This window comes from Stenella coeruleoalba, assembly GCF_951394435.1.
Source record: "Stenella coeruleoalba genome assembly, chromosome: 19".
NCBI classification, from domain to species: Eukaryota; Metazoa; Chordata; class Mammalia; order Artiodactyla; family Delphinidae; genus Stenella; species Stenella coeruleoalba.
Genome location: NC_137165.1, coordinates 59,990,250 through 60,015,557, shown reverse-complemented (window position 1 = coordinate 60,015,557; position 25,308 = coordinate 59,990,250). Strand labels below are relative to the sequence as shown.

At 41.1% G+C, this 25,308-nt stretch overlaps 1 protein-coding gene across 27 annotated transcripts in view; it reads left to right on the top strand.

Annotated features, from left to right (window-relative positions):
- CEP112 (centrosomal protein 112) overlaps positions 1 to 25,308 on the top strand; it is a 418,997-nt gene that overhangs the window by 178,825 nt on the left and 214,864 nt on the right. For all 27 annotated transcript variants that reach the window (XM_079905668.1, XM_079905662.1, XM_079905687.1 and 24 more), the window contains one exon: positions 10,889 to 10,996. In XM_079905668.1, the coding sequence (XP_079761794.1) occupies positions 10,889 to 10,996 (108 nt within the window). The remainder of the gene's footprint in view (positions 1 to 10,888; positions 10,997 to 25,308) is intronic.

Below are 25,308 nucleotides of genomic sequence, written 5' to 3'. Positions count from 1 at the left end.
GTTTGTAGCTTTAAACATCTAACTCCAAAAGGAAAGTTCTCAAATCAGTAACCTAAACTTCATCTTCAGAAACCAGAAAAAGAAAAGCAAGCTTCTGCTCAAGGAAGCAGAAGAAAGGAAATAATAGATAATTTTATATACATGCAGAAAGCAAAGAAAACAGTAAAATAGAGAAAACCAAGAAGAGGTAGAAAGTCCAAATTGTCTTATAATAGATGATGATATTTAATTAGAAAATTGAGGAGGAAGGTACACGTAACCAGTTCATTCTCTAAGGCCAGTAGGACTCTAATCACAGCCAAAGATGCTGCAGAGCTAGAGTAGTATCTGTCATCACTGTAGACACGAAAACCCTTAATGATATTTTAGTAAACTGAATCTGGAAACTTATAAAGATGATTATTCACCAGGACCAAGTAGGATTTATCCCAGGAATCCAAGGTTCTTTTAACATTCAAAAATCAATATCGTACAGCATATTAATAGAATAAAAGACAAAGCCACACGATCGTCGCAACAGAGGCAGAAAAAGCGTTGGAAAAAGTTCAGCATCATTTATGATTTTTAAAAAATTCTTGGCAAGTTAGGACTAGAAGCAAATGTACTCACCCTAATAAGGTGCATCTATGAGAACCCTGAGCAAATATGCTTAATGTTGAAAGACTTAATGCTCTTCCTCCTAAGAAGAGGGAAAAGACGTCTGCTTTTGTGACTTCTGTTTAACATTGTATTGGAGACTCTAGCCAGCCTCTAACAGGGCCAACAAAAACCCCCCAAAACCCCAAACAAACAAACAAAACCCCAAAAGACATACAGATTGGAAAGGAAGAACTACCAATGTCTTTAGATGACATGATTCTGTATGGTCAAAATCCATAAAAGAAGTACTAGAACTAATAAATGATTTAAACAAGTTTGCAGGGTACGAGATCAACATACAAAATTCAGTCATGCTTCAATATACTAGTAATGAAATACCTGAAAATGAAATTAAGAAAACAATTTAATTTACAAAAGCATCCAAAAGAATAAAATATTTCCAAATAAACTAATGAAACAACGTGAAGACTTATGCATTGAAAACTATAAAAGATTGCCGAGAGAAATTTTAAACGATGTAAAGAGAGCTATTCTGTGTTAATAGGTTGTAAAACTCAGTATTGTCAAGATGAAAGTTCTCCACAAATTGATGTATAAATTCAATGTAATTACTGTAAAAAATCTCAATACATTTTTTGGGTAAAAATTGGCAATAAGAAATGTTTATTTTCACTAGTAAATTTGTTAAAAGTAAGTTAGAATAGCACTGAGCTATTTTCCAACTAACACATAGGTAGAAATCCATGAAGGCCTGTGGACACGGGCAGTGACACACATTTCAGGAGGAAGAGTAAAGATATGTAACCTTTCTGGAGGATTGGTTTAACATTGTGCTTATGATTTACCTGTTCTACTTCTAGGACTTTATTTTTCAGGACTCCAAGGTTTGCAAGATACGTGTTCAAGGATGTTTGTTGTGATGTTATTTATTAATGGTAAAAAATTAGAAACTATACATCAAAAAAGTTAGAAAGAATGTGAAAACTGATAATCTTTTTTTAAAAGATAAAAACTGAAGTCTCAGAGTTGTGTGGCAGAACGGAAAGCCCTGGAGAGAATGTGATCTTGGGAACCATGAAATGAAGAACCCTAGCCAGCCGCAAAGTGAGACTGCCGTAACATGAGGCAAGCCAGGGATGAGAGACAGTATCTGTGCAGTTGATTCTGCAACCAGCCTTCCAGTCGGTCCACCCTCACGTCTGACTGCTCTGCTCTGTGCAGGGTCATAGTCTGTCTGTCTTCCTTCACCAGCTCTGCCCACCCATTTGACTCTCCCATTTCTTGACCTTAAAAGAGTCCATGTGTTCCTACCATGGAGGTGTCACATCACTGTGGACTGGTTAGATGATCCGATGGAGGACCCTCTTTGGTGCACGCCTCTAGGGTCCCCTTCACCCCCAGCATACCCCACACCTGTGTCCTGTCTTTGTCAGCAGTCCTCACTGATCTGTCCAGGGGTGCTAGATTCAGACTCAGTGAAAACTGATAGTGATGGCAACTGACAAGCAGGAAATGTTTTGATTGCTTTCTGTTGGAGAAAAGTTCTTCTGTGGTTTCAGTCATAAATAGTTTTGCCAAGTGAAGTTGAGTTTCTGAAATAAAGTACCTTTGGTGTGAGTATAATAATAAGGAACCCCATTTATAATGGAATTCTTATAGCCAGGCTCATTTGCAAATTGAGTAATTCTCACATGGCAAATTTGAACAGACATGAAATAAAATGTATATGTCAAAACATGATAAATTAGATATCTTCTATTCCAGATTGTCAGTTGATCAAAAAGTGTGGATCTGGGCTTCCCTGGTGGCGCAGTGGTTGAGAGTCCCCCTGCCGATGCAGGGGACACGGGTTCGTGCCCCTGTCCGGGAAGATCCCACTTGCTGTGGAGCGGCTGGGCCCGTGAGCCATGGCCACTGAGCCCGTGTGTCCGGAGCCTGTGCTCCGCGGATCTGATATAGCTCAAATTCTAAAAGAAAATCACTCAGCAGATTTAGTATTTGGAGAATCATAATGTTTTCAGATTTTTCCATAGTCCATATTTTCCTTTTTTATTGTTGTTTTGAACTGCTCTTTTCTCTTCTCACTGAAATCTTTTGTGTAAAAGCCAGCAGAGCTTAGGGCATCTTTTTCCATTTGGAAACAGCTGCAGATAGAAGACAACAGGAATTTGAATTAAAAAATAAAAGCTTTGAGTTTGTTTTTGAAAGTGAATTGCTGTTTGAAAAATGAGGCCCATGAGAGAAAATGAAACAGACTTAAACTTTTAAAAAAAATTGCTTCACACTGTTTCTTTCACTTTGAAGAACTTTTTATCTCATTTAGGATTGCTTAAATAACCTAATTTTTACTCCAGTGGTGAAATCCATTCTATGTGTTAGCTGTCAGCAATTAGTTGTGTAAAATATACATATTTTAATTGCGAAAGTGTATTACTCTGTTAGAATTATTTCTGTATATATGTATATAGTTGTATTTTTTAAAGAAATAGTGTTCTATATTTACCTATTCTCTGTGAAACAAATAAATGACTGAAAAAGACAGCTATGTTTTTTGAAGTATTGGCAGCAATTATAAAGTGAAACTTTTTCATCTTGAAAACCGACTGAATGAATGTCAGATAACTGCTTCCTCCTGGGGCTTCCACTAACCACTTGACTTTTCTAGTTAATTTTTCTCCCCTTGAAAATTCATCCTCATTAACTGGTATTTGCTGCTAATATCTGGCTTTAAATTCTGTTCCTTTTTCTTTGCAGCCGTCAGCTACATATTAGCTTTATACTTGGAAAACCCAGTGGTTTGCCTTGAAAACAAAATTCAGAAACACTGCTGTTGACTAGTGAGGTTGCTTCTGGTTGCTAGTACATTTGAAACTGATTAGCAGTTTCTTACATTCTTAGGGATTATAAGTTTAGCTCATCATCTCATTATTGCTGTTGAATTAATGAAAAAATTCTCAAGGTACAAGGAAGGAAGAATGCCATCTGAATATATTTGTGCCTCTATAAATGTAGATGGATAACAAACAGACTTAGAGAGAGAGAGACCCATCGTACAGACCACTCATCGTGACTTGTACCTTCCTCCTCTTGTCCTTTAAGGGTCATGCTGGCTCATGTAATTTTTTTAAAAAATTTATTTATTTGTTTTATATTTTAGTTTTGGCTGTGTTGGGTCTTCGTTGCTGCACGCGGCCTTTCTCTAGTTGCTGTGAGCGGGGGCTACTCTTCGCTGTGGTGGTCGGGCTTCTCATTGTCGGGGCTTCTCTTGTGGAGCACGGGCTCTAGGCGCGTGGGCTTCAGTAGCTGTGGCTCGGGGGCTCTAGAACGCAGGCTCGGTAGTTGTGGTGCACGGGCTTAGTTGCTCCACAGCATGTGGGATCTTCCCGGGCCAGGGATCGAACCCGTGTCCCCTGCACTGGCAGGCGGATTCTTAACCACTGCGCCACCAGGGAAGTCCAGGCTCATGTAATGTTAAATGAGTCTTTTTTAGACCAGTTTTAAGGTAAAGATCCAATATAAATAGAAGCATTTTCTCTCAGGTTTTTAAAATAATTAATTAATTAATTATTTTTGGCTGTGTTGTGTCTTAGTTGCGTCATGCGGGCTCTTACTTTGTGGTGCCCGGGCTTCTCTAGTTGTGGTGTGTGGGATCCAGAGCACTTGGGCTCTGTAGTTTGCGGCATGCGGGCTCTCTAGTTGAGGCGTGCGGGCTCAGTAGTTGTGGTGCATGGGCTTAGTTGCCCCACGGCATGTGGGATCTTAGTTCCCCTACCAGGGATCGAACCCACGTCCCCTGCATTGGAAGGCGGATTCTTTACCGCTGGACCACCAGGGAAGTCCCCTCTCTCAGTTACTTTTTGATGATAATGGAGAAATCTGTCTACCATTTTAACATTTGAAATTTTGTCTTTAAATGAGATTAGGTAGCAGAGGTAAAATTCTAGAACTATATTTAAATATTTCAATAGAGCCTATTGTGCTAATTAATCAATTCCAAATGACAACATCCAAGGACTATGTATAAATACTTGGCTTTGAAAAACAAAATTAAACAAAAAATCAAACAAATAATTAAAAGAATCTTTAACTCTCATCCTTAAATGCTTAGTAGAGTAGTAAGTGAAACTTTTCCTAATAATATTCATCAAATCTCTTTTGCAGAAGAAAAATAAGCCAAAAAAAGTCTACTGAGAACATTGGACCAGGAAATATGTCATTCTTTTTATAATTGGCTGATGTGAAGGATTATTAATTGTGAAAACAGTAGCATTATTATTTTTTAATATTTCAAACTGTTTTATTGACTTATTGGCCAAGGATTTAACAGACCTGATTTCTTCTTTCATTCATTTATAAAAAATTTATGAATACTTGCTCTATATCAGCCATTGTTGTAGATTCTTGGAATTCAGAGACTATTAAGCCGCGTTTGTGGTCTGTGCGATAGACTGATGCGTAGCTGTGTGGTCGTAATTGGCGGCGTAACTAGTGGAATTAATAGGTCGTTCGAGGAACTCAGAGGAGGCACGTCTAAGGTAGCCCAGTAGATTATGCGCTGATCTGCAATTGTGGCATCTTTGTGTAACAATGAATTTCTCAAATGTTTCCTGTTAAAATGTAATTGGTAGTGAATTTAGCAAGGCTTCTAAATATAAGGTCAGATATACAATTCAATTTTATTTCTATATATTAGCAACCAACAGATAGAAGATAAACTTTGAAAAAGATACCGTGGTACCAGAAAGCTTCTCTTACCTAAGAATAAATGCAACAAAAGAAATGCAAGGCCCCTGTTTTGAAGACTAGGAAACATTACTGAGAGGAACCAAAGAAGACCTGAACAAGTTGAGGGATATATCACGTGTATGGATTCAAAGACTCAATGTTATAAAAATGTCAGTTCTCCCCAAATTAATCTATAGAATCAACACAATTCTAAAAATCAAAACGTAGCAGTGCTTTTTGGGGGGAGGAGTGAGGGAAACTGGCGAGCCGATTCTAAAATGGATATGAAAATAGAGAGGGCTCAGAACACCTATGGCAACCTTATACGACCAGATATTGAGACTAATGTTAAGCTATAGTAATTAATACAGTGTGGTTTTGGCACAAGGATGACCAGTGTTTTACAGGAAAGAGACCAAAAAGTGGACTCACACATATATGATCAATCTGATTCATGTGAAAGGAAGTATTGCAGTACAGCAGGGAAAGAAGGGTCATTTCAGTAAATGCCGCTGTGTCAGCTGGATAGCCACATGGAAAAAGAATCCTGCCCCTTATTATATCCCATCGCAGAATTAATTCCAGGATTGTAGATACACAAGTGATAGGTAAAACAATAAAATTTTCAGAAGAAAATGTAGGAGCTCGGTGAAGATTTTCTGAATAGGAAACAAAAAGTGATAAAAAACAAAATGTTGTTAAATTTAAATTCATTAAAATTAAAAACTTCTGTTAATCAAAAGAGACCAGTAGGTAATATAAGAGCGAACTCAGAGTGGGAAAAGATATTTGCAGTTCAGATATTGAACAAGAAAATTCATATCCAGAATTGATAAAGAACTCCTACTAATCAATAAGAAAAGGATAGGCACCACGCGTGTGTTAATTAATTTTCTCTGTTAAGGATATTAGTTTCTACTGAGTCTTCAGCCAAGCACAGAAATAATTATTTATCTGTCTTTCTGCCATTTATGTCTGTCTATCTATCTCTCTATATATATGAAAATATTTGAAGGACAATTTCTTATAGTTTAGCTAAATATGTATTAACTACAGCAGAATACACTTTGAATTGTATATCTCTATAGAATTGTATAATTGTCTCATATGAATTATACTGTCAAATGACTCAGAACATAACACAAGAGTACTTCACTACAGGAAGAACAGTAACGCATTGTGACCACATTTGACAGAGTGCGCCAGATCTTGGCCCAGTGCCCACTCCCGCTTTCTGAGTAATACAGCACAGCCCTGATTTTATTTAGGGCAACATTAGACACAGTTTTAAAACTGCAGTCTCTTACCTTGCAGGTGGAGTTTGGCTTTTAATGTAGCTCTAGTGAATGCGATGCAAACAGCATAATTAATTTGCTTTTGACAGGAACTTGCAGGAAAGCCCCTTAAAAGGGTTTCCACTCAGCAAATATGAACCCTGTGCCCTTGTCCCGTCACCCTTTGCTCTTCCTCTCCCAGGTGTTCAGAGCTGCAGAAGCCATCCTGCAACCATTCTGGAAGCTGAATCACAGAGACCTTCACCCTGACATCTTTGAACTGCCGATGTCGCAGCCTATTTCTGAATGTTTTGTTACCCGAGGAAAACATAAAGGGCCCGTGTTGCTTAAGCTCTGGAGGCTTAGGTGTTTTCTCACATGCAGCTCAAGTAATGCTGGAGGCGCCGTCTAAGGAAAAGCCAACGCCCTTGTTTACCTCTCTCCATTACCTGCAAACATTAGACATTCACAGAAATACACCCCAAGCCCTTTTCTGCTCCTAATTTGATCTTCAAGTTCCATCTTGGATTTTTTTGGAAGCCAGAGTTACACACTGAAGGATTGGGTTTGTTGTTTTTTTTTTTTCCTTACCCTTGAAGTTAAATGGAATATGGAATGATGTGTGATTAAGCGAATCTTTTGTATCTACGGCAACTGAGAACGCTGCGTTTCTACGCAGACTTCAAGTATTTTACAAGACTTGTTTTTACATTTTTTTGGTTAAATTGTGGAAGGAGAATGGAGTGGGGTCTTGCATTTTCGGTCAGTATAAAATAACATTTTCTTACAGCAGCTATTATTTACTTTGAATTTTTCTTAATGTTTAGGTATAAAAGGTCTTTCATGTGCTTTAAATTGTTTTCTATTTTGATTATAGAAGATAATTCAATTTTTTGAAGGAAGACATCCTACTTTTTACGAATGTTGAGTACACAAAGCTCTTCATTACATTAAAAATATTTTAATAATTATTATTTATTTTGAATGTTCCGTCTGTGCTGAAGTAGAATAAGAACCAAAAATCAATTTCATATGAAGATCTGTCTTAAAAGTACTGAAGAAACCAGGTCTTGCCTCCTTGGTTTACCTTCTCTTGTTTTCTTTCTCTCCTGCTTTTGCCTACCCTCCAATCATCCTTAAGAATTTAATTCATGTTTATTCTGCGTTCTGTGGCAATTAGTTAATAATTAAGATACAAAAGAATTATAAGCTGTAGTTTCTTTTATTTGGGAGCTCAGGATCTAGATGAATAAACAAAGCGCACAGATTTGAAACACGCCCACACTCTAGAGAAACATACAGTGTGCCAGGAAAATGAAGGTGTTAGGTCCTCGAGCACAGAGAGAAGGGAGATGCTGATGCCAGTTGGCGGATCAGAGAACACCACAGAGAGGAGAGGAGGCTTGAGTCAACCTTGAAGATGGGTTGTTGGATGAGGAAAAATACAGAGGGGTTTTCAGATAGTGTGGGGAGCGAGGGCGAACCCAGAACAGCCACGGGAATCAGAGTGTGTAGGGGCGGAGCCTGCCGAGGACAGATCAAGGGGCCCTCGGGTGGAGGTCTAGTGTGAAAAGCACTGAAGGAGAGAGAGCCTTGAAATCCACGTCTTGAGGTAGAAATGGAAGAAAACAACGCGGGCTCGGCTGTGCTTCCTTTAGAAATCCTTTGACAGATTTGAGCACGAGACTGATGGCCGACAGGGTTGGTCATCTTAGAACTCTGATCACTGAATTTAGAAGCTGATGACTTGGTATTATCAAAGTTGCAGTCTTTGGCATTTACAAAGAGATACTTAGGTACTAAATATCATGCCATAATCTAGAACTCCAGCCTTCCGTGTAAGAACCAGAAATGGTTACATAGCAGATTCGTGGGCAGGAATATGCCTTTTGTTCTCATCCAGTGAAACTGGCTGCTTCTTGCTGAACAGCTCTGCTCCTCAAACCTTAGAGTTTAACTGTGTCTGAATAAATGTATTTGAATGGTGTTTTTACCCCAAAAATCTAACACGAAAAACTGAAGGGAGCCTTTTCATGGTTTATTTCCTCATGTTTTATCTAATCTTAGCACCTACCAAAAGGTAGCCTGCAAGAGGACATTGTGTGCAAGCTGAAAAGAAGAAAAATCTCAGCGTATCAGCAAAGCAGAGCAAGAAGTGATACAAAGTAGCCGGTGACAGAATGGTTGTCACAGGAACTGACAGGTGCTTCAGAAAAATGAGTTTTCAAAATTAAACTGGGGTAGAAAGACAAGCGTAATCTTGCACCACTTTGAATGGAAGGCACCATTTCCACGCCACCCAGCTGAATAGCTTTCTCATTACGCAAGGACCTCTCTTGCCTGTCGCATGTAAAAGAGCAAGGAAAATAACACATCGTCTATCTCATTTTCTAAGTGACAGAAAACATTAGATTCGACACTTCATTTTATATGTGTTACAAAGAATTTGGCCCTATTAAATGTTGAAAATTGTCTTTCTTTTTGAAAATTGTTCAGCAAACTTCAAACCAAGTTTGGTGCACTGTGTCTTTTGGGGGTTTTTGTTTGTTTGTTTGTTTTCATTTGATTAGTATTTATTGAGTCCCCATGTGCTCCAAACAGTGTGCTGAATGGTTGGGATGCATGAGTCAACGTGGAGTTACATCCCCCTGGGGGAGACAGACATTGCAAACAACCCTAATGAATAAGTAAATTATATAGTATACCTGAAGATGTTATCTCCTGTGGTTAAAAAAAATCATTAAAGCAAGGAAGGGCGGCTGGGAGGGCTGCAAATTAAAATAGGGTGGTCAGGGAAGCCTCAGTACAAAGGTAACATTTAAGCAGAACTTGAAGCCTTTGAAAAACAAGCAACATAAATGTTGGTGGGGGGCTTCTAGACCCAAGATGAGAGCTTTGCTGACACGTTTTAGGCCTAGCAAGGAGGCCGGTGGGCTGGCGTATGGTGGTGATGGGGGCCCTAGAGTTGAGCCGAGAGAGGTACTGGGATTGGATCATAGACTGTGGTCCTTTCTTTGACTTTGACTTTTTTTTTAAGTAACAGCTTTATTGAGGTATAATTCACATACCAACAGTTCACTCGTTGTAAGTGTACAATTCAGTGTTTTTTAAAATATATTCACAGAATCGTGCAACCATCATCACGAACAATTTTAGAAAGTTTCCATCACCCCACAAGAAACCCCATACCCTCCCAAACCCCTTTCACCCTAGGCAATCCCTAGTCTACTTTCTGTTTCTATGGATTTGACTCTTCTGAAAATTGAACACAAATGGGATAACACAGTACATGGTCTTTTCTGACTGCCTTCTTTCACTTTGGTTTCAAGGTTCATCCATGTTGAAACGTGCATTAGTACTTCATCCCTTTTTATGGCTGAATAATGTTTCATTGTATGAATAGGCCACATCTTGTTTATTCATCAGTTGATGGACATCTGGGTTGTTTCCTCTTTTTGGCAATTATGAATAATGCTGCTATGAATATTTGTGTATAGGTTTCTTTAGTGTGGATGTATGTTTTCATTTCTCACCTTGGAGCGGAATTCCTGGATCGTATGGAATTCATATGGGTTCATGTGGTTCATCTCTAAGTTTAATCTTTTGAGGAGCTGTCAGACTGTCTTCCAAAGTGGCTACCTCACTTTACATTCCCACCAGCAGCGTACGAGGGTTCTCATTTCTCCACATCTTCAGCAACACTTGTTATTATCTGTATTCTTGATTATAGCCATCCTAGTGGGTGTGCAGTGGTATGTCGCTGTTTTAATACGAAATTGCCTGATGACTGTGATGTTGAGCATCTTTTCATATGCTCGTGGCCATTTGTGTATCTTCTTTGGAGACATGTCTTTCCAGTTCCTTTGCCCAATATAAAATCAGGTTTAATTGCCCGTTTATTATTGAGTTGTAAGAGTTCTTTACATATTTTAGATGCAAGTCACTTTTCAGAGAGATGGTTTGCAAATATTTTCTCCTGTTCAGCACATAACAAGGGCTTAATAAAATCTTGTTGAATAAGTATTTGGATGTTCAAAATTATATTTCCATCACAGTGTCATTGTAGCTTTAGAGTTTAGTCAATTGTATACCAATTATAGTTTCCCTGACTTAAAACTGTTAAAACCTGTCAAAATAAATGGACATATCCTTCATTATTTTACCTTTAAATTCAGCGTTACGATTGGTGAGGTGTTGAAAATCTGTCATTTTAATGATGGACAAGTGACAAAAATATGGAATACAATTTGTCATTTAAAAATTTAATATTTGACTTTTAAATTTTATAGATGGGAAAAGTGGAAGCCGATCTAACTAGATCCAAGTCTCTTCGTGAGAAACAGTCGAAGGAGTTTCTGTGGCAGCTGGAGGACGTCAAGCAAAGATACGAGCAGCAGGTCGGTCCTTCCTCTGACGGCTGCCTTTGATTCTCTCACGTGCATATACGCTCTCTTCTAAATATCTCTTTATGTCACAAAACCTCTGCACAACGAAAATACTTATAAGAACATTATTACCAATATATTTGAAATGTTTAAAATAATGGTTGTTTCACTGGAATCTAGAAACAGAGAACTTTAACTCTCCGCTGAAGTCTGTTCTGACAGTTGACTAAACTGAACGTTTAATTGAAACATTTATTGTGGTTCTTGAGTTCTCCTCCTGTCAGAGCACAAGTTTGACTTATTTATTTAAGAAATAGTTTGGGGCACCTACTGTGGCCCAGGTGCTGTCACTGACCCCGGGCAGAGCGGTAAGCAGGGCCGACAGGGTTCTTTCCTCACAGAGCTTGGATTTTGGTGGGCAGCCAGTCCATCAGTTAAAAATGAGATAATTTCAAAGAGTGAGTTGGGAAGAAGGAAAGAGGGAGTGTGCATAGACTTTGCCAGGCGGCGGGCGGAAGGGCCTGACGGGCGCGGACAGGTGGGCAGGGGCCTGGTGCTGAGAGCCCTGGCGACGGGAGGGGCCGCGAGAAGGCTCTGGAGGAAGGGGGGCCAGGCTGGAGGGATGGCAGGTTCAACGATGCTGCGGTGGCAGCGGCGGGGGCTGTTCGGGGAGCGAATGACACTTGGGCTGGATTGGCCGGAGCACCGAGGGGAAGGGTCCGGCTGGGACCAGGACGCGGGGGCAGCAAAAGGAGTTTAATTCTGTGTTCAGTACCCTGCCTCTTGTTTATTAATAAAAAAGGCTTTATCTTTATCTTTTTAAAAATATATCCCTGCAGACTCTCGGAATAGTCAAGGCAGCTATTAATTTTTACTTGTTTGTCTAATTTGCTTGCCTTGTTTCCTTAACATCTAGAAAAATATTGATTAGCTTAGTCACTCAGTTAAAATTGTTTCCTAGACAGTATTTGAACCTTTTTGTTCTAGAAACCTGAATAACTTTTTCTTTCATTATTTTATTTTTAATCCCTTATTAAGTGGGTCCTTCATCTGCAGTTGCTATAGAAATATTTTCGCATGTGCAAGATGATATATGCTCATGGAAGATTATTTGAAATAATGAAAAAAAGTTATAAATAAAGCCAATGATTAAATTATTGTAAATCTATACTATGGAATGCTATGTACTCCTTGAAAAGATTGATATAAATTTGTAGGAACCAACAGACACAGATTTCTAAGACACAGTGTTAAGGGGGAAATAAAGCACATGACAGAACAATTGTTATATTATGATCCTATTTATGGAAAATTAAAATATATGTGTCTGTATCATACAGCTAGGTATGTTAGTTTAGCTTTAAAATTCTAGAAGATTACACATGTCTGTAGAATGGGCATGAAATAATAGGTTAGATTATGATAAATTGACACTTTCACTGTATGCTTTAAATAGACTTTTTTACTTAAAATTTCACAAAGAGCATATGTCATGCATTACTTGCATAGTTAAAATATGAAAGTTATGAATGTAAAGAAACAATAGAATAGAATAAATGTAGAACATTTATATTATATCTGTAGTATTTTAAGTGGGTAATAAATTTGGATTAATGCAAAAAATCATTCAAGCAATTACACATAAAATTGTATATACATAAAATTACATAAGAGATGAAAATCCTAAAAGATAAGAAAAGACAGAAGAAAGAGCACTAGCAGATTATTTCAGAAATACCAGAAATATATGGGTAACTTCAGATTTTCTAACTCCAAAACCCAGTGCAATAGAATTATTTTCTCAGAATCTTCTTTAAACAATGGTGTGAGAATGAAGTATCTAATTTCTGATTAATAGATGATGGCAGTGAAAGTCATTCTGACATACACCAACTTAAAAACATGTATTTCCACTGACATATACTTTCCTTAAATAGTCGTGGAAGACGTTTTCCGGACCTTTAGTACTGGAGTGGAGGTTGCTTGGGAAACTAGCTTTAGAAACTAGGCATAGAAACTTACATAAGAAGTGGAGCCCACAAGTAGGAAGAGGTGGGGGTCAGAGGGAAACTGAGGGAATAATTCATCAAATATAAATAATATTTAACGAGGCTTGTTAACAAGATACAGTGTATAACCGAGGCGACTTTTGGATTAAAAACTGTATAGACGCACTAATAAAAACAAGAAAAATGTCAGCTTCTCCATGTAAACTGATGAAGGAACAGGGGAGAGAAGGAAACCAAGTTTTAAACTCTTTCTAGGACACCTGTGCTCATCAGAAGCTATTGTATGGCAGGGTGAGTGTGTGTAAGGGGTTGAAAAGTTCTCTGAGTGTTTTTAAAATTCTGTTTTCATTTTGATGATAACCATGTGGGTGACAAGTTTATAACCAAGTGTGGCCAGGTCACTGCAGGGCCTGATTTGCATTTATTCTGTGATCATTTTGGCACAGCTCTGACTTTTTAAAGTCGGATGTAACAAGTAAAACCACTGAGGAAAATGAACATTTGACTAAATATAAATTATTTTAAGTTAAAGAAATAACATTTGCCACAAATATCGTAGACAGAGTGATTCCCTTTGTCAAATTAATAAATGTATAACCAATAAAAATAATTAGCATATAAAGTAATTAGCATAAATTTTAACAAAATCATTAATGCTCCAAAGGAAAAGAAACATATATGAAATAAATTGAGTGAACGACCATGTAGAAACATCTTCAGCCTTGGTGTTAAGAAAAATGCAAATTAGAATAGCGATGTACCGTCTAAAGCTGGCCAAGGTTTAGTAAAACTGGTACTTTCGTCTATTGCTGGCGTTATAAATTAATGTAGCCCGAAGGACTTTGGCAGTATCTACCAAGAGTCATAAAATTTGTTTACCTCTTCTGACCAATTATCCTTAACCTTGAAAATCGGACAGAATTATTCAAACAATGATGTTATTTATTTTTCAGATGGTGGAATAATTATTTTTCAGATGGTGGAATCATGGTCGATTCTTTTCTCACATGCTCTACTTTCCACATTGTGTCTTTTTAACGTGACAGTCGCTTTTTTAGTGTAAAAGTAAATTTATATGAGCTCGTTTGAAGGAATGTTAAGCTTTGTAGGCTTTTCTCTGGGTGATAGATTTAAAACTGTACCAAATTTTTGTCTTTTAAGTCTTGATCAAAAATACTTAATAAGGAAAACATTAATTCTTTAAAGAATTCATACTATTAGTAGAAACCATACACTATTGCATCCATTTTTCTGTGTTTCATTTTCATGAGAAAGAGAGAAATGATACAAATGTTATACAAGTGTATAATAGGAATTTTTTTAAAACCACACAAAGATCTCTGAGGTCACTGCAGATTTCACCTGCTTTTATCCTTCCTATGTCTGTAGGCCTCTTCACTGGAGTCCATGCTGAGAGTGAAGATCCCAGGCAGTAACTTGTAGAGGAAAGATAAAAGCAGGAATATGAGCTAGTAGGTTTTAGGGGAATATTTTTTGATGTGATAATATACAAACTTTTTAAAACCTTTTTTTTTTAAGCAGAAAATTCTATTAACTGGAGCAGCATTGCCCCGGCCACTCCAGATTGTTGGGGTTTTTACTGTGAACGCTTATCACGAGGAAAGATAGGCATATGGGAGCAGGTCCCTATGAGCCAGCTCGAGCGAGCTCACTGAAAGGGAAGCCGATTAAACTGAGCTTATTCCCTTCTTTGGGCAGACTGGCCAGGCTGGTAGATAAGGAAAGAGGAGTAGATGTGATAGATTTGGACTTCACTGAGCCGTCTGGCAAAGTCCTTCTTGAAGGCCGAATAGGAAATATGGTTTAGCCATTGGTTCATTTATGGGGTTAAAAGGGCCATCTCTGAATGACGATTGACACCCTAAGTGAGATTTCTGTGTGTCACACTGGGTAATGATATAAGAGGTTAGTTTCCTGCTTCCTTGGAGTTCAGAGGAGTAGTTAACATGCGGGATATGAAAATCAGTTTTCTGAAGCTTTAAACAGATGAAATTAAGAAGATTAAGTTTATTGGGATTGAATATAAAATTCCGTGCTTTGGTTCAGAAAATCATCTGCAGAAAGTATGCGGTGGGGGAGATGTAAGGTTGTCTAGGCTGGGGGGGGGGGGCGACAAGCAAGACAGGAAGAACCCCCTGGGGCGATGGATCCTGGAGGGTAAAAGGTACGGCCTCCTTCTGTTGTTTTCCCATCAGGTCGTATGAGGAGTCAGTCAGTTCTGGTCGCCACATTTTAAGTAGGACGCTGACAAACTCAAACATGTTCAAAGCAGAGTTTCCAGAATACGGGAACGTTTGGGTCTAAGTCAGAGGGAATATATCAAGGAATAAGGGTGTTTTGCCAAGAGAAGACAAGACTGAGAGGGTTGCATATCTATCTTTAACTCCAAGGTCTGGAACAGAGGAGATTTTATGATTGGTTTGTGTAATAACAGTCGTGATAGCCACCAGTCAGGAGATCATACGCTGAGCCGGGTACCGTTTCCACCTGCTTTAGGTGACTTCAGCCACCTCCCGTCCTCACAGTCATCTTGCGAGGCAGTGCCATTGTTCATTGTTCCATCTCCAGTTGTAGAAACTGAGCACCTCCAGTTAAGTCACTGGCCAAAGGTGCCACACGGTTAATAGGTGATGAGATCAGACGTGAACGTGAGCCATGCTCTTAACCTCACTCTGACGGACCCCCAGGGGGCTCCAGGGGGCAGAAGTTGAGCCTCTGGGTGTGGAACATTTTGGGTTATTTCGAGGTGGTTCTTTCCTAAAGAATTATTCAGATGTGCAGTGGTTCGTCTCGTAACAAAGTAAGTTGCCCACCTGAGCGTGTTGAGGTGACTGCCGGAACGCTGCGGGTGGATGTCCCTCCCAGATCCGCGTTCTGTGACCTGTGCCTTCGTTGATTCGCCCCCAGCCTCCCGCCTGGCTCCGTGTGCCTCTTGACAGCCGTAGGGGTCTCTAACTTACTTACACACCTGTCCATACCTGCCTTCTCTACCTGCCACTCAAGTGCGAGGGTGACAACTTTTCTGTTGTCTTGTCCTTGCTTAGGAATCTACAAATCTTAAATGCTACGGGTATAGCGTTTCACCCTGGAAGGGGATTTACATGCTGTTCACCAGGCCCTTGCTTCTCAAACCGGGGTAGGCGGCCCCTGGGGCAGCGCGTGAGCGCTGGGGTACAGGGGCCTGATGCCTGTTTCCTGGAGTGTTGGGTTCACTTGATGACTTTGTGGGAAAGCAAAGTGGTTTTACTATTGAGGTAACATTCATATTAAAACAAACATAGACTTTTCCTGTTTTGTAAAATGCAAAATTCTCATGAATTTTTAAGATAAAATAGGACATTTCAAAGAAACTTCCAGTTTGCAGAGGCTGCTTCAGGCAATGCCCTCAGATCCCCCAGGGGGATCTTATTCATTCTCACTGCTGTGAGGGGTGCTTCGGTGGAAAAGTTTTAGAAGCACTTATCCGGTCCAGTCCTCACATTTTATGATGAGGGAACTCGCATCCGGGGAAATGAACGACTGGTGCGCGCTGGGCCTCAATTTCCTTATTCAACGCAATCTGTGAGCCACTCCCGTTTAGAAAGCATCGTGCCAGGAACTGTAATGCAGTGAAAAAAGCAGAGTGGTATTTTAAAATATTTTAGCCAAAATGCAGGCATAAAGCGTGCAGATGTGGAGAGAAAAACATCAAACACATGGGATAAACACTCACACCAATATCCTGTAAAGGCCAAGCTTTCCTCAAGGCTTCCTGTTTCTTTCCTGTATAACCCATTGGAACAAAGAGACAATTCTAATTGTCTTTTCACAAACCTCATTCAAGTGGGAAACAAACAACAAAGCAGGCATGCTAGGATTTCCTGAACTAGGGAGATTTTTTTTGGCAGTCCCATCATATCATTCTTTAATCTTATATTTTATATCTTCTCTTTTCACTACAAAGCCTTTAAAGGGAAATGTAGTTCAACAGATAAACAAGTGGTCAAATTCTCCAGAAAGAATAAATACTTATTGTTGATGATGATAAAAAAACACTGAAGGGCCAAATCCTTACACATTGCCATTATTTGAAACAAAACATTTTGCTAGCAAAGACAAGTCAGAAATTATACAAGGTAAGCAACTGGGAAATTTTAGGAGCAGCTGAGATATTTAAAAAGCAGGTAGCATGCAATTCCCAGTTTTTTCTCTGTAAGTATTTTAGTTTTTAGTTATCTAGATTTTTTAGGTAATATAGCCTGAAGACATGGACCTCTTTTAAATTAGACCATTCAGTCTTCACTGGGAAAGGACATAGCAGAAAGCAAGAGAGAGGAGACAGACAGGGTACTGGCTCCCGGCGCAGGCGTGGCGGCTGGCCTGGGGGGACAGGCCGAGGCCTCAGCTGTAAGGGGAAGGCTGGACACGGCACAGAAGTCTGTCGATCTGCAGTGGGAGAACGAGGACGTTCTTATTCCTGAGGGTTTTCTCTGTGAAACAAGAGGGAAGATCATTTGCTGACACTGAAGGAATCACGTGGACAGGAGAGCCGACGGAAGTGGGGATTGTTTACAATTATTTTGGTGATGGCGTGACTGATCAGACTAGAACAACTTGGTAAAAGTTATTTTTGGTATTGAGGTCCCGGATGAGGTTGAGGTTGATGACCATGAATCTGTGAGTCTCCCTAAAATTTCTTCAAAGTGGATTTTCACACGATTTATTCATTTCTGCACCTGGTTCACTCTGTTCCTCGCTTTGCCTTATTCTTCTTGCTCACCTTTTCACACTCTTTTTAAAAGTCTTTTTTGCTTGGCTTTCCTTTTTCAGTTTGTAATCGTTTTTGAGCCTCAACTACAGTCATTGGACTCCTCGGTGGTGATCAAGACAAATTCAATCCCTGATCCAATGATGCCCTAAGTCTTTCAAATTCTTTCTTTCCATAACTGCCTGATCCAGGGCGTGCAGCCGTGCTACAGGGCGCAGATGGGTCCTACAGGCAGCAGGCAGAGCCAGGTTCCTGGTGTCTTAGGGTCCAGAATGAGAGAGCCAGACTATGAAGCTACAGAGCCTGTAGTCCAGGCCAAGTTTTGGGAGCCTGGGTTCATAGAATGTGCAGTGATACTTGGTGAAGAGTGCTTAAGGCAGGGCCTTTTCTTCCTTTTTCTTTTTTTCTTTTTCTCGGCTTGAATCTTTTCACATCTAGGTTCAAACAAATGCACCTTTACCTAGAGTGGGAATGAAAAGGGCAAAGATGAACATAGTTTTTTTCAGTGACTGTAATATGAAGCATAGATGATTTGTTTTAGGGATACTTCATTTTAAAAAATGTTTCCTAGACAGTGATATGGCTACGCGATGATCCCACTCTCCAGGTACCTTAAAAATCTAAGGTCAAATCACGTCTTTGCAATCGTTCATCACTTAATTCATGTTTACTGAGCAACTACTTTGTGCTAAACACTGTTCTGGGCGCTTAGGATGTGGGTGAACACAGGAGAGTCTGCACTTATGGTGGAGGAGACAACGGTCCCCCAGCCTTAGGATATACTGTTCCGTAAGGTCATGGTCACTGCCGTGGTCAAGCAGGACAATGTGTCTGTGAGTGAAGGGCTATTTTATAGAAGGTGTCATTTTGTCTAAGACGTTATTTTAGAGAAGGTCATCAGTGAAGGACTTTAAAGAAGTGATATTTGAATTAAAACCTGAATGAAGTGAAGGAGGAAACCTTACAGAACCTGAGATGAGGAAAGGAGATTTCAGGCAGAGGGAACGGGCAGGGACGTGGCTGGAATGGAGTGAGCGGGGGCGGGGCAGATCCTATCAAGCCCTGTCGACTGTGGTGGGAGCTTGGATTTTGTTCTGCGAGTGGCGCGAAGCCACTGGAGCATTTGAGCAAGCTCTGGTTTGTGTTTAGAAAGCTTCCTCTCGCGGCTTTGTGGAGCGCCGATTGTACAGGAGGTGGCAGAGGACGCAGGGAGGATGGTTGGGAGGCGACTGGAGTCTGATAGTCAGAGGCTGATGAGAGGTGACCGGGGCGGGGCAGTGCAGGGTGGGGGGTCAACCTTGGGCTGTGCTCTGCAGGCAGGACTTGTGGATGGAAGGGAAATGGAGTGTGAAGAAAAGAGGGGACTCAGATATGACTCCAGCTTCCCCACTGAGCCACCAGGCGAATGGTGGTGACAGACACTGACATGCAAGAGAGAAAAGAAAGGAAGTGCCAGGACTGAGCCCAGGGAGCAGTGACAACTAGACGTGGGGACGAGATGGAGGAAAACCAGCAAAAACGTCCGAGAGGGAGCAGCTGGTGGGTAGAAGGGAAAACCAAGGAGGTGTGACTTCCCGTGCGCCGCATGCAGCCAGTGTTTCAGGAAGGAGGACGTGAGTAACCTGTTGTTCAGGTGTCGCCGAGACGGGAAGTTAGATGGAGACTGACAGCTGACCACTGGGTTTGGCGAGAAGGTCTTTACCACCTTGACAAGTCCATTTTCAGTAGAACGTGGGAACAAAACCCAAATGATGTGGGCGGGGAGAGAACACGGTGTGAGCAGCCCGTAGAGGGACTTTGAAAGAAAGGGGAGCAGAGAAGTGGGGTGGCCTCTGGAGGGTTATGGAGGGTCAGGGGAAGGATGCAGCAAAAACATCGTGTTGATGAGCACGATGCAGTGGAGAAGACGATGCTCATGAGGCAGAGAGCGACGGGGTCACTGTGAGAGGGGCGTGCTTAATTTGGCGAGAGCAGACGGGAAGGCTTCCCTGGGCCACAGGGCCAGCCGGGCGTTCAAGTCAGAGGAGGGCAGAGACTGTGCAGGTGGCAAGTCAGTTTGGTGATAAGGTAGGTGAAGCCGCTCTCTTCTGACGGCAGGAGCCCCTCGGTCCCCACATCCACGGATGCTCAAGCCCCTCAGATAAAATGGCGTAGTCTTTGCGTATCGCCTACGCACATCCTGCTGTACGCTTTACATCATCTCTAGATGACTTGTAATACCTAACGCAAGGTAAGCACTATGTCAGTAGCTGCTGAAACGCTGCAAATTCAAGCTTTGCTTCTTGGAACCTCCTGGAATTTTTTCTTCGGTCCTTGGTTGGTTGAATCTGCGGAGGGCCAGCTCACCTTTTAGTTTTTGACTTTTGCACCCGAATGCCACTCATTCCACGCAAAATGTTGGATAATTATGCTGCATCGTAGGCAGTGTGAGGACAGCATGAAGACAATACAGCCTTCGTCCATATGTTGGAGGAGTTTATAACCTGATTGATCTGCTTGTCCTTCTAAATTTTATACTAACTGGGAAACTCTGATGGTTTTTATGTTTCATATTCAACACCAGGGATCTACTAGATTAAGACGAACTGAATGTGTTTCAGATAAACAGACATAGGTAAAATAAAGTAAAATTAAAATACACAGTTAAGACATGCGTTTTTCAAAAGTGTTGAACTCTGCCTAAGGGGGTATATTCTTAGTTATCTCAATTTCATTGGCTTGAGTAAACGATCATTAAACCACGAAGAAAAATCTTGAAACATTCGGCTTTCTGGCCCCTTCCTGGGTTTTAATTGAGGTCCGCCAGGTACAGACACAGAAAACAGTAGCGAATTGTTCAGAAAGTTGTAAACGCTGCAGGTGGTTCCTGTCACTCACCACCTACACGTGGGGGTAAGTATTTTGAAGTGTCACCTGGGAAAGAAAACTGCCGAGAATAGGACTTGCTTCCTGCCCGGGCAGCACGGATGGGCTGATCTCTGCTGGGCCTTCCTCCTCCATGATCTCTGCTGGGGCCCTCCAGCCTGCAGCCTCCAGCCCTCAGCCCTCAGCGCATCCCAAGCTTGGGGCTCCGGTGGGCGTTTGTCCCCAGCTGTACAGGTTGACCCTGGAGGAAAAGGAGTGAAGAAGCAGTACAGGCCGGCAGAGCCTCGCTGTGCCTCCCGTAGTGGTTAGCACACTCCTATGAAACTTTCAAATAAAGAGAATTTGTGTGCTAAACTGAACTGCTGATGGACAGATTTCGTGGAAGGCTCATTTCGTTGTAGCAAATACCTAATCCTGGAGCCACAAGGCTCTCCATAGGTGACAAATTCTATTTCTGTTCTTGACACACTGCTGACTTTTTACTGTTTCTTTCGGTGCCTGTTTCTATTAACATGTTCAGAAAGTCAGACCATATTGTAGTATTTTCTGTGCTAAAATGTTTTTTTCCTCTGACTCCAAAGGCTTGGAGTCTTTATCGGTCATGAAATGTAACGTCCAATAGCGCATTTTATATCATATAACTGCAATTTAAAAAGAAAAGATTTGAACATCTTTTAGTAAAGAATCAGTCTAGTGAAACGGTGCTGTCTTTACAGTAGACTCTGCCTCACTGGACCTAGATTTCTGGAGCTCTAGAGAATTTGGTAACTTATTTTGACATTTCAAATGTGCTGTTTTGCAAATGCAAATGGAAAATTGCTCAGAGACGTAGCCTGATGATGTTAAGCCCTGTATCTCATTAAATGGAAAAACACAGGGTGTGGTACACTTGTCTTTTAGTGAGGATCTTAATGAGTCTTATCAACGACACAAAAGTAGTGCTGAATTTCACAACCAAGAAGCAAAAATTTTCACAGGGATCCCTCGAGTAGGAAGCGGGATGATGTGGGAGTGTCACCTGGCAAGCCCTACAGAAAATCTTCGACTTTCAATGGCTAGCACTTTATATCAAAGTGCCTTTTGAATTGTTGTTAGTCTAACGTATATGATTATTGACAATTTTGAGCTGACATTCATTGCTCTTTTTAAGTATGTAGCATGTTAACGAAGCTTGTGATCTTACTAGGTAGTGGTCTTCTCTACTACTCCAGCCGTGTTGATCCGAGGTGGAGATGCCAGAACTGCCTTGGCACAGTGCTGAGGACGAGGTCGGAGTCTTAGGAGAATGAGAATATTAGAGTCATTTGTTACTTTAGGCCAGACACCCTCCACCCAGGGAGGGCCTAGGAGGTGCTGAAGAAGGCATGGTGATGGGCCCCTGATTCTACTGAGCGGCTCTGGTCTGGCTTCCACCGTGTGCCAGGCCCACCGTAGGCACTGCTGCGCTGGAGCCGGGCGGCCAACTTTCAGTGGGCTGCTGGGGGTCTGCCAGTGGGGCCCCGAACATCAGATGGATGGTAGGAGTGACCGCTGCAGTGGGCAGCGTGGCAGGAGTGGCCACCAAGGTGTCTTGCCCTGCAGGGGCCTGTGGCGATAGTGAATAAAGCACGGAGCTCTGAGGGATAAGACAGAGACCAACGGGAGTGATACTTGTACAATATCAAGAAAGAAAGTCAAGAGCTGGCAAGTGAACTTTAGACAGTTCTCCACTTCCATGGAAAATCATGGTTCAAGTTTCCAGATTTAAGATCACAGTTCACAGACCCAGAATCCATGTGCTTGAAGGGAGACCATGTCTCCTGATAAAGGCTCTTGCAACGCAACAAGTTAATATTGCCCCCAAAGGGAGCTGTAGCCATTTGACATGGTAAATGCATACGATGAAGGAAGCAAAAATTCTAGCAAAATCTTATCTTCCAGAAATGACTGTTGTTCACCTTAGGTGGTTATCATCCCAGACACTTTTATGAGATAGTAGAAGGATAGACAGGTATAGAGACAAAAGCAGTTTTTAAAAAATGGGACCATGCTGTATTTGTCACTTTTACTAAAATGTTTAATTTTATGTGAAATCAGTTAAAGAAGCAGGGGAAACTGAAGGAATTTCTGAAGTTTAGAAAATTGTTTATCATATAAGAAATGATTTCTTAGAAAGTTAAGAAATAAAGATTACAAATACATTGAGATTAGAGGCATTTTTGAATTTTATGGTTCAGTTTTTACTCCCTGTTATGAAAAGATAAAAGATACATGCTTCCACTTCCTTCCACCCACCCCTACCTTTCTTCTGTCAGTTATAGTATTACTTATACATTGTTGACTTTTGTAACATTTATATTCTGTTCCATAACCATGCTTCTCACAGTCATATAGTTAGCTTTTTAAGTTTAAATCGATTATATGTATACCACCAGAACTTTTTTTCATATCTGAGTCCTTTATTTTGATTCATCTGTTGACTGCTGAGATTTCATCAAGTCATTTTTCCCAGAAGGGCATGTAGCTGTCGTATCCACTGTGTTTCTGCCTGCTTGAGAGTCACCACTTGTTCCCTTGTTTTGAAGGATAGTTTGGCTGGGCATGAAAGTCTCTGCCCCTCCTTTCTTTCCCTGAAGCTTGCACACGTTGACCCACTGCCTTTTGGCACAAACGTTGCTCTTAACACAGCTTTGTCAGTCATCTCTTGGTTGCCTAAATTTCGTCCTCAAGTATTTTTTTTCCAAGAGTGGTTTAGGTTCTATAATCTTTGAGTTTTTCCATGTTTGAGTTTAGTTATAGTATTCTTGAACCATTCTTTTACTCAGTCTAAATCAGTTTTTCTTGGTATACAGTTTGCTTTTTTGATATAGGCATTTAACTCTTCATTCATTTCAGGGAAGTCTTCTGATAATGTACCTGTGTACACACGGATTTTCTTTCTTTCTTTCTTTCTTTTTTTTTTTGGCTGCACTGCGCGGCACATGGGGTCTTAGTTCCCCGATGAGGGGTCAAACCCGTGTCCCCTGCATTGGAAGCGCAGAGTCTTAACCGCTGGACCACCAGGGAATTTCCCACACACGGATTTTCTTTTTCCACTTTCTCTCTGTATTATCTTTTCTTTGTGTCCTTCATGGACCTTTACTGTGATTATCTCTAGTCATTTGTCTATATCAGTGGTTCCATTTTTAGCCCTGTTTATTCAACTCGTTTCTAATTTAGAATTTATTTTGTGATGCAGTTATTTGATCCTTAGTTAATTCTGTTGTTTTATCTTCTTGTCTTTGAGTTCTTCTTTCATTGCACTCATGTTCTCACTAAGTTCTCCTATCACTCTAGTTGTTTCTGATTTTTAAGGTATATTTTCCTCCCGTCCAGAATGATGGGGCTTGCAGAATATAGATTTTGTCATCTGGTTACATTTGAGGTTATTTCAGTTAATATTTTTGTACTGCAATTCCTCCTTTTTTATGTGTTGGGTGCATTCTATTATGTCTTTAATTTACTCCTCTGGTTTTGGAATTTCTGACCTTGAGGAGTATTACTGGGATGTGCTGATCTTCTATATACTGTGTACGGAGAAGTAATGACTTCAAAAAATAAGATTACCAAAGCGTGTTCAGGCCATATTTGCTAGCACTAATTCTGCTGTAAAACAGTTAGGAGAACTTAGCGTGTGTATTCCAAGGCCCTCAGGGACTTGGCTGTCTAGCACCCGCATCTTGTCGTCTCAGGGCCTGGGTGTGCTCCTACCCAAGGACACATGCGTGGAGCTTCAGGCGGAGGGAGGAGGCCATCGACATATGTGGCAGGATACGGTCTGGGAGGAGGGCTGTGCCTTCAGGGATCTCAGAACCTCAAGGTCAGAGTGTGTTGGGATGGCATAGTGGGTGGGGCAGGGCCCTTATTCATCTCCTGTTGGATAATTTCGTGTGAGTCAACATAGTAGCTTCTAGGCGATAAAGCCATTTTCTCACGCAGGCCCCAACCAGCAGGCTATCAAGTCCAGCATCACAAAGGCTGGCAGGTGCTCCCAGGCCCTTGCACGTGAGGCCTAATTACTCCCCTTGTCCTGGGAGACATGCCAGCCTGCTTTCACACCCGTCGAGTGGCATTACAAGCATAGTCACCTGGCCCACGGCTCCATGCTTTCGGATTAGGGAGCTTAAAGCCTTCCCTTCTGCGTTACAGGGAGCTCTTTACCTGCCTTACTTAAGAATTCCTTGGTGATGGGGCCTCCTCTTCCCCCTGGAGCATAGATTATGGGCTCTGGACCACCTTGACTTAGAGACCCCACTGACCACTTCATCATTCACCCTTGCAGATGCTGTCTGCTTTCCCATCCTCCACACCCTCCATGACGTTACCACCTCCTGGTAACCGCGAGCTCCATTGCACATTATTGTGGTCAACTAAAAGTATCTAGTAGCTCAAGGTAAAGAGGATACACTACTTCCTGTTTGCTGTTGAGAAGCACCCACATGTAAAGGACATTTATCTACCTGGAAGGGGCTAGGTTGAACTTTAACACAGATCCACCTTGATGATGGCATTGAATATGGTTATGAATATCATCATCAAGATGTTCCCAGAACATTAGGGTTTTTCTCCTGGACTCTACCATTAATCTGGAGAGGACACCCCTGCCTGAAATCGCTGACAGTGAGGAAACCTAGGCAAAGACTAGAAGGGGCTTGTAACCTCTA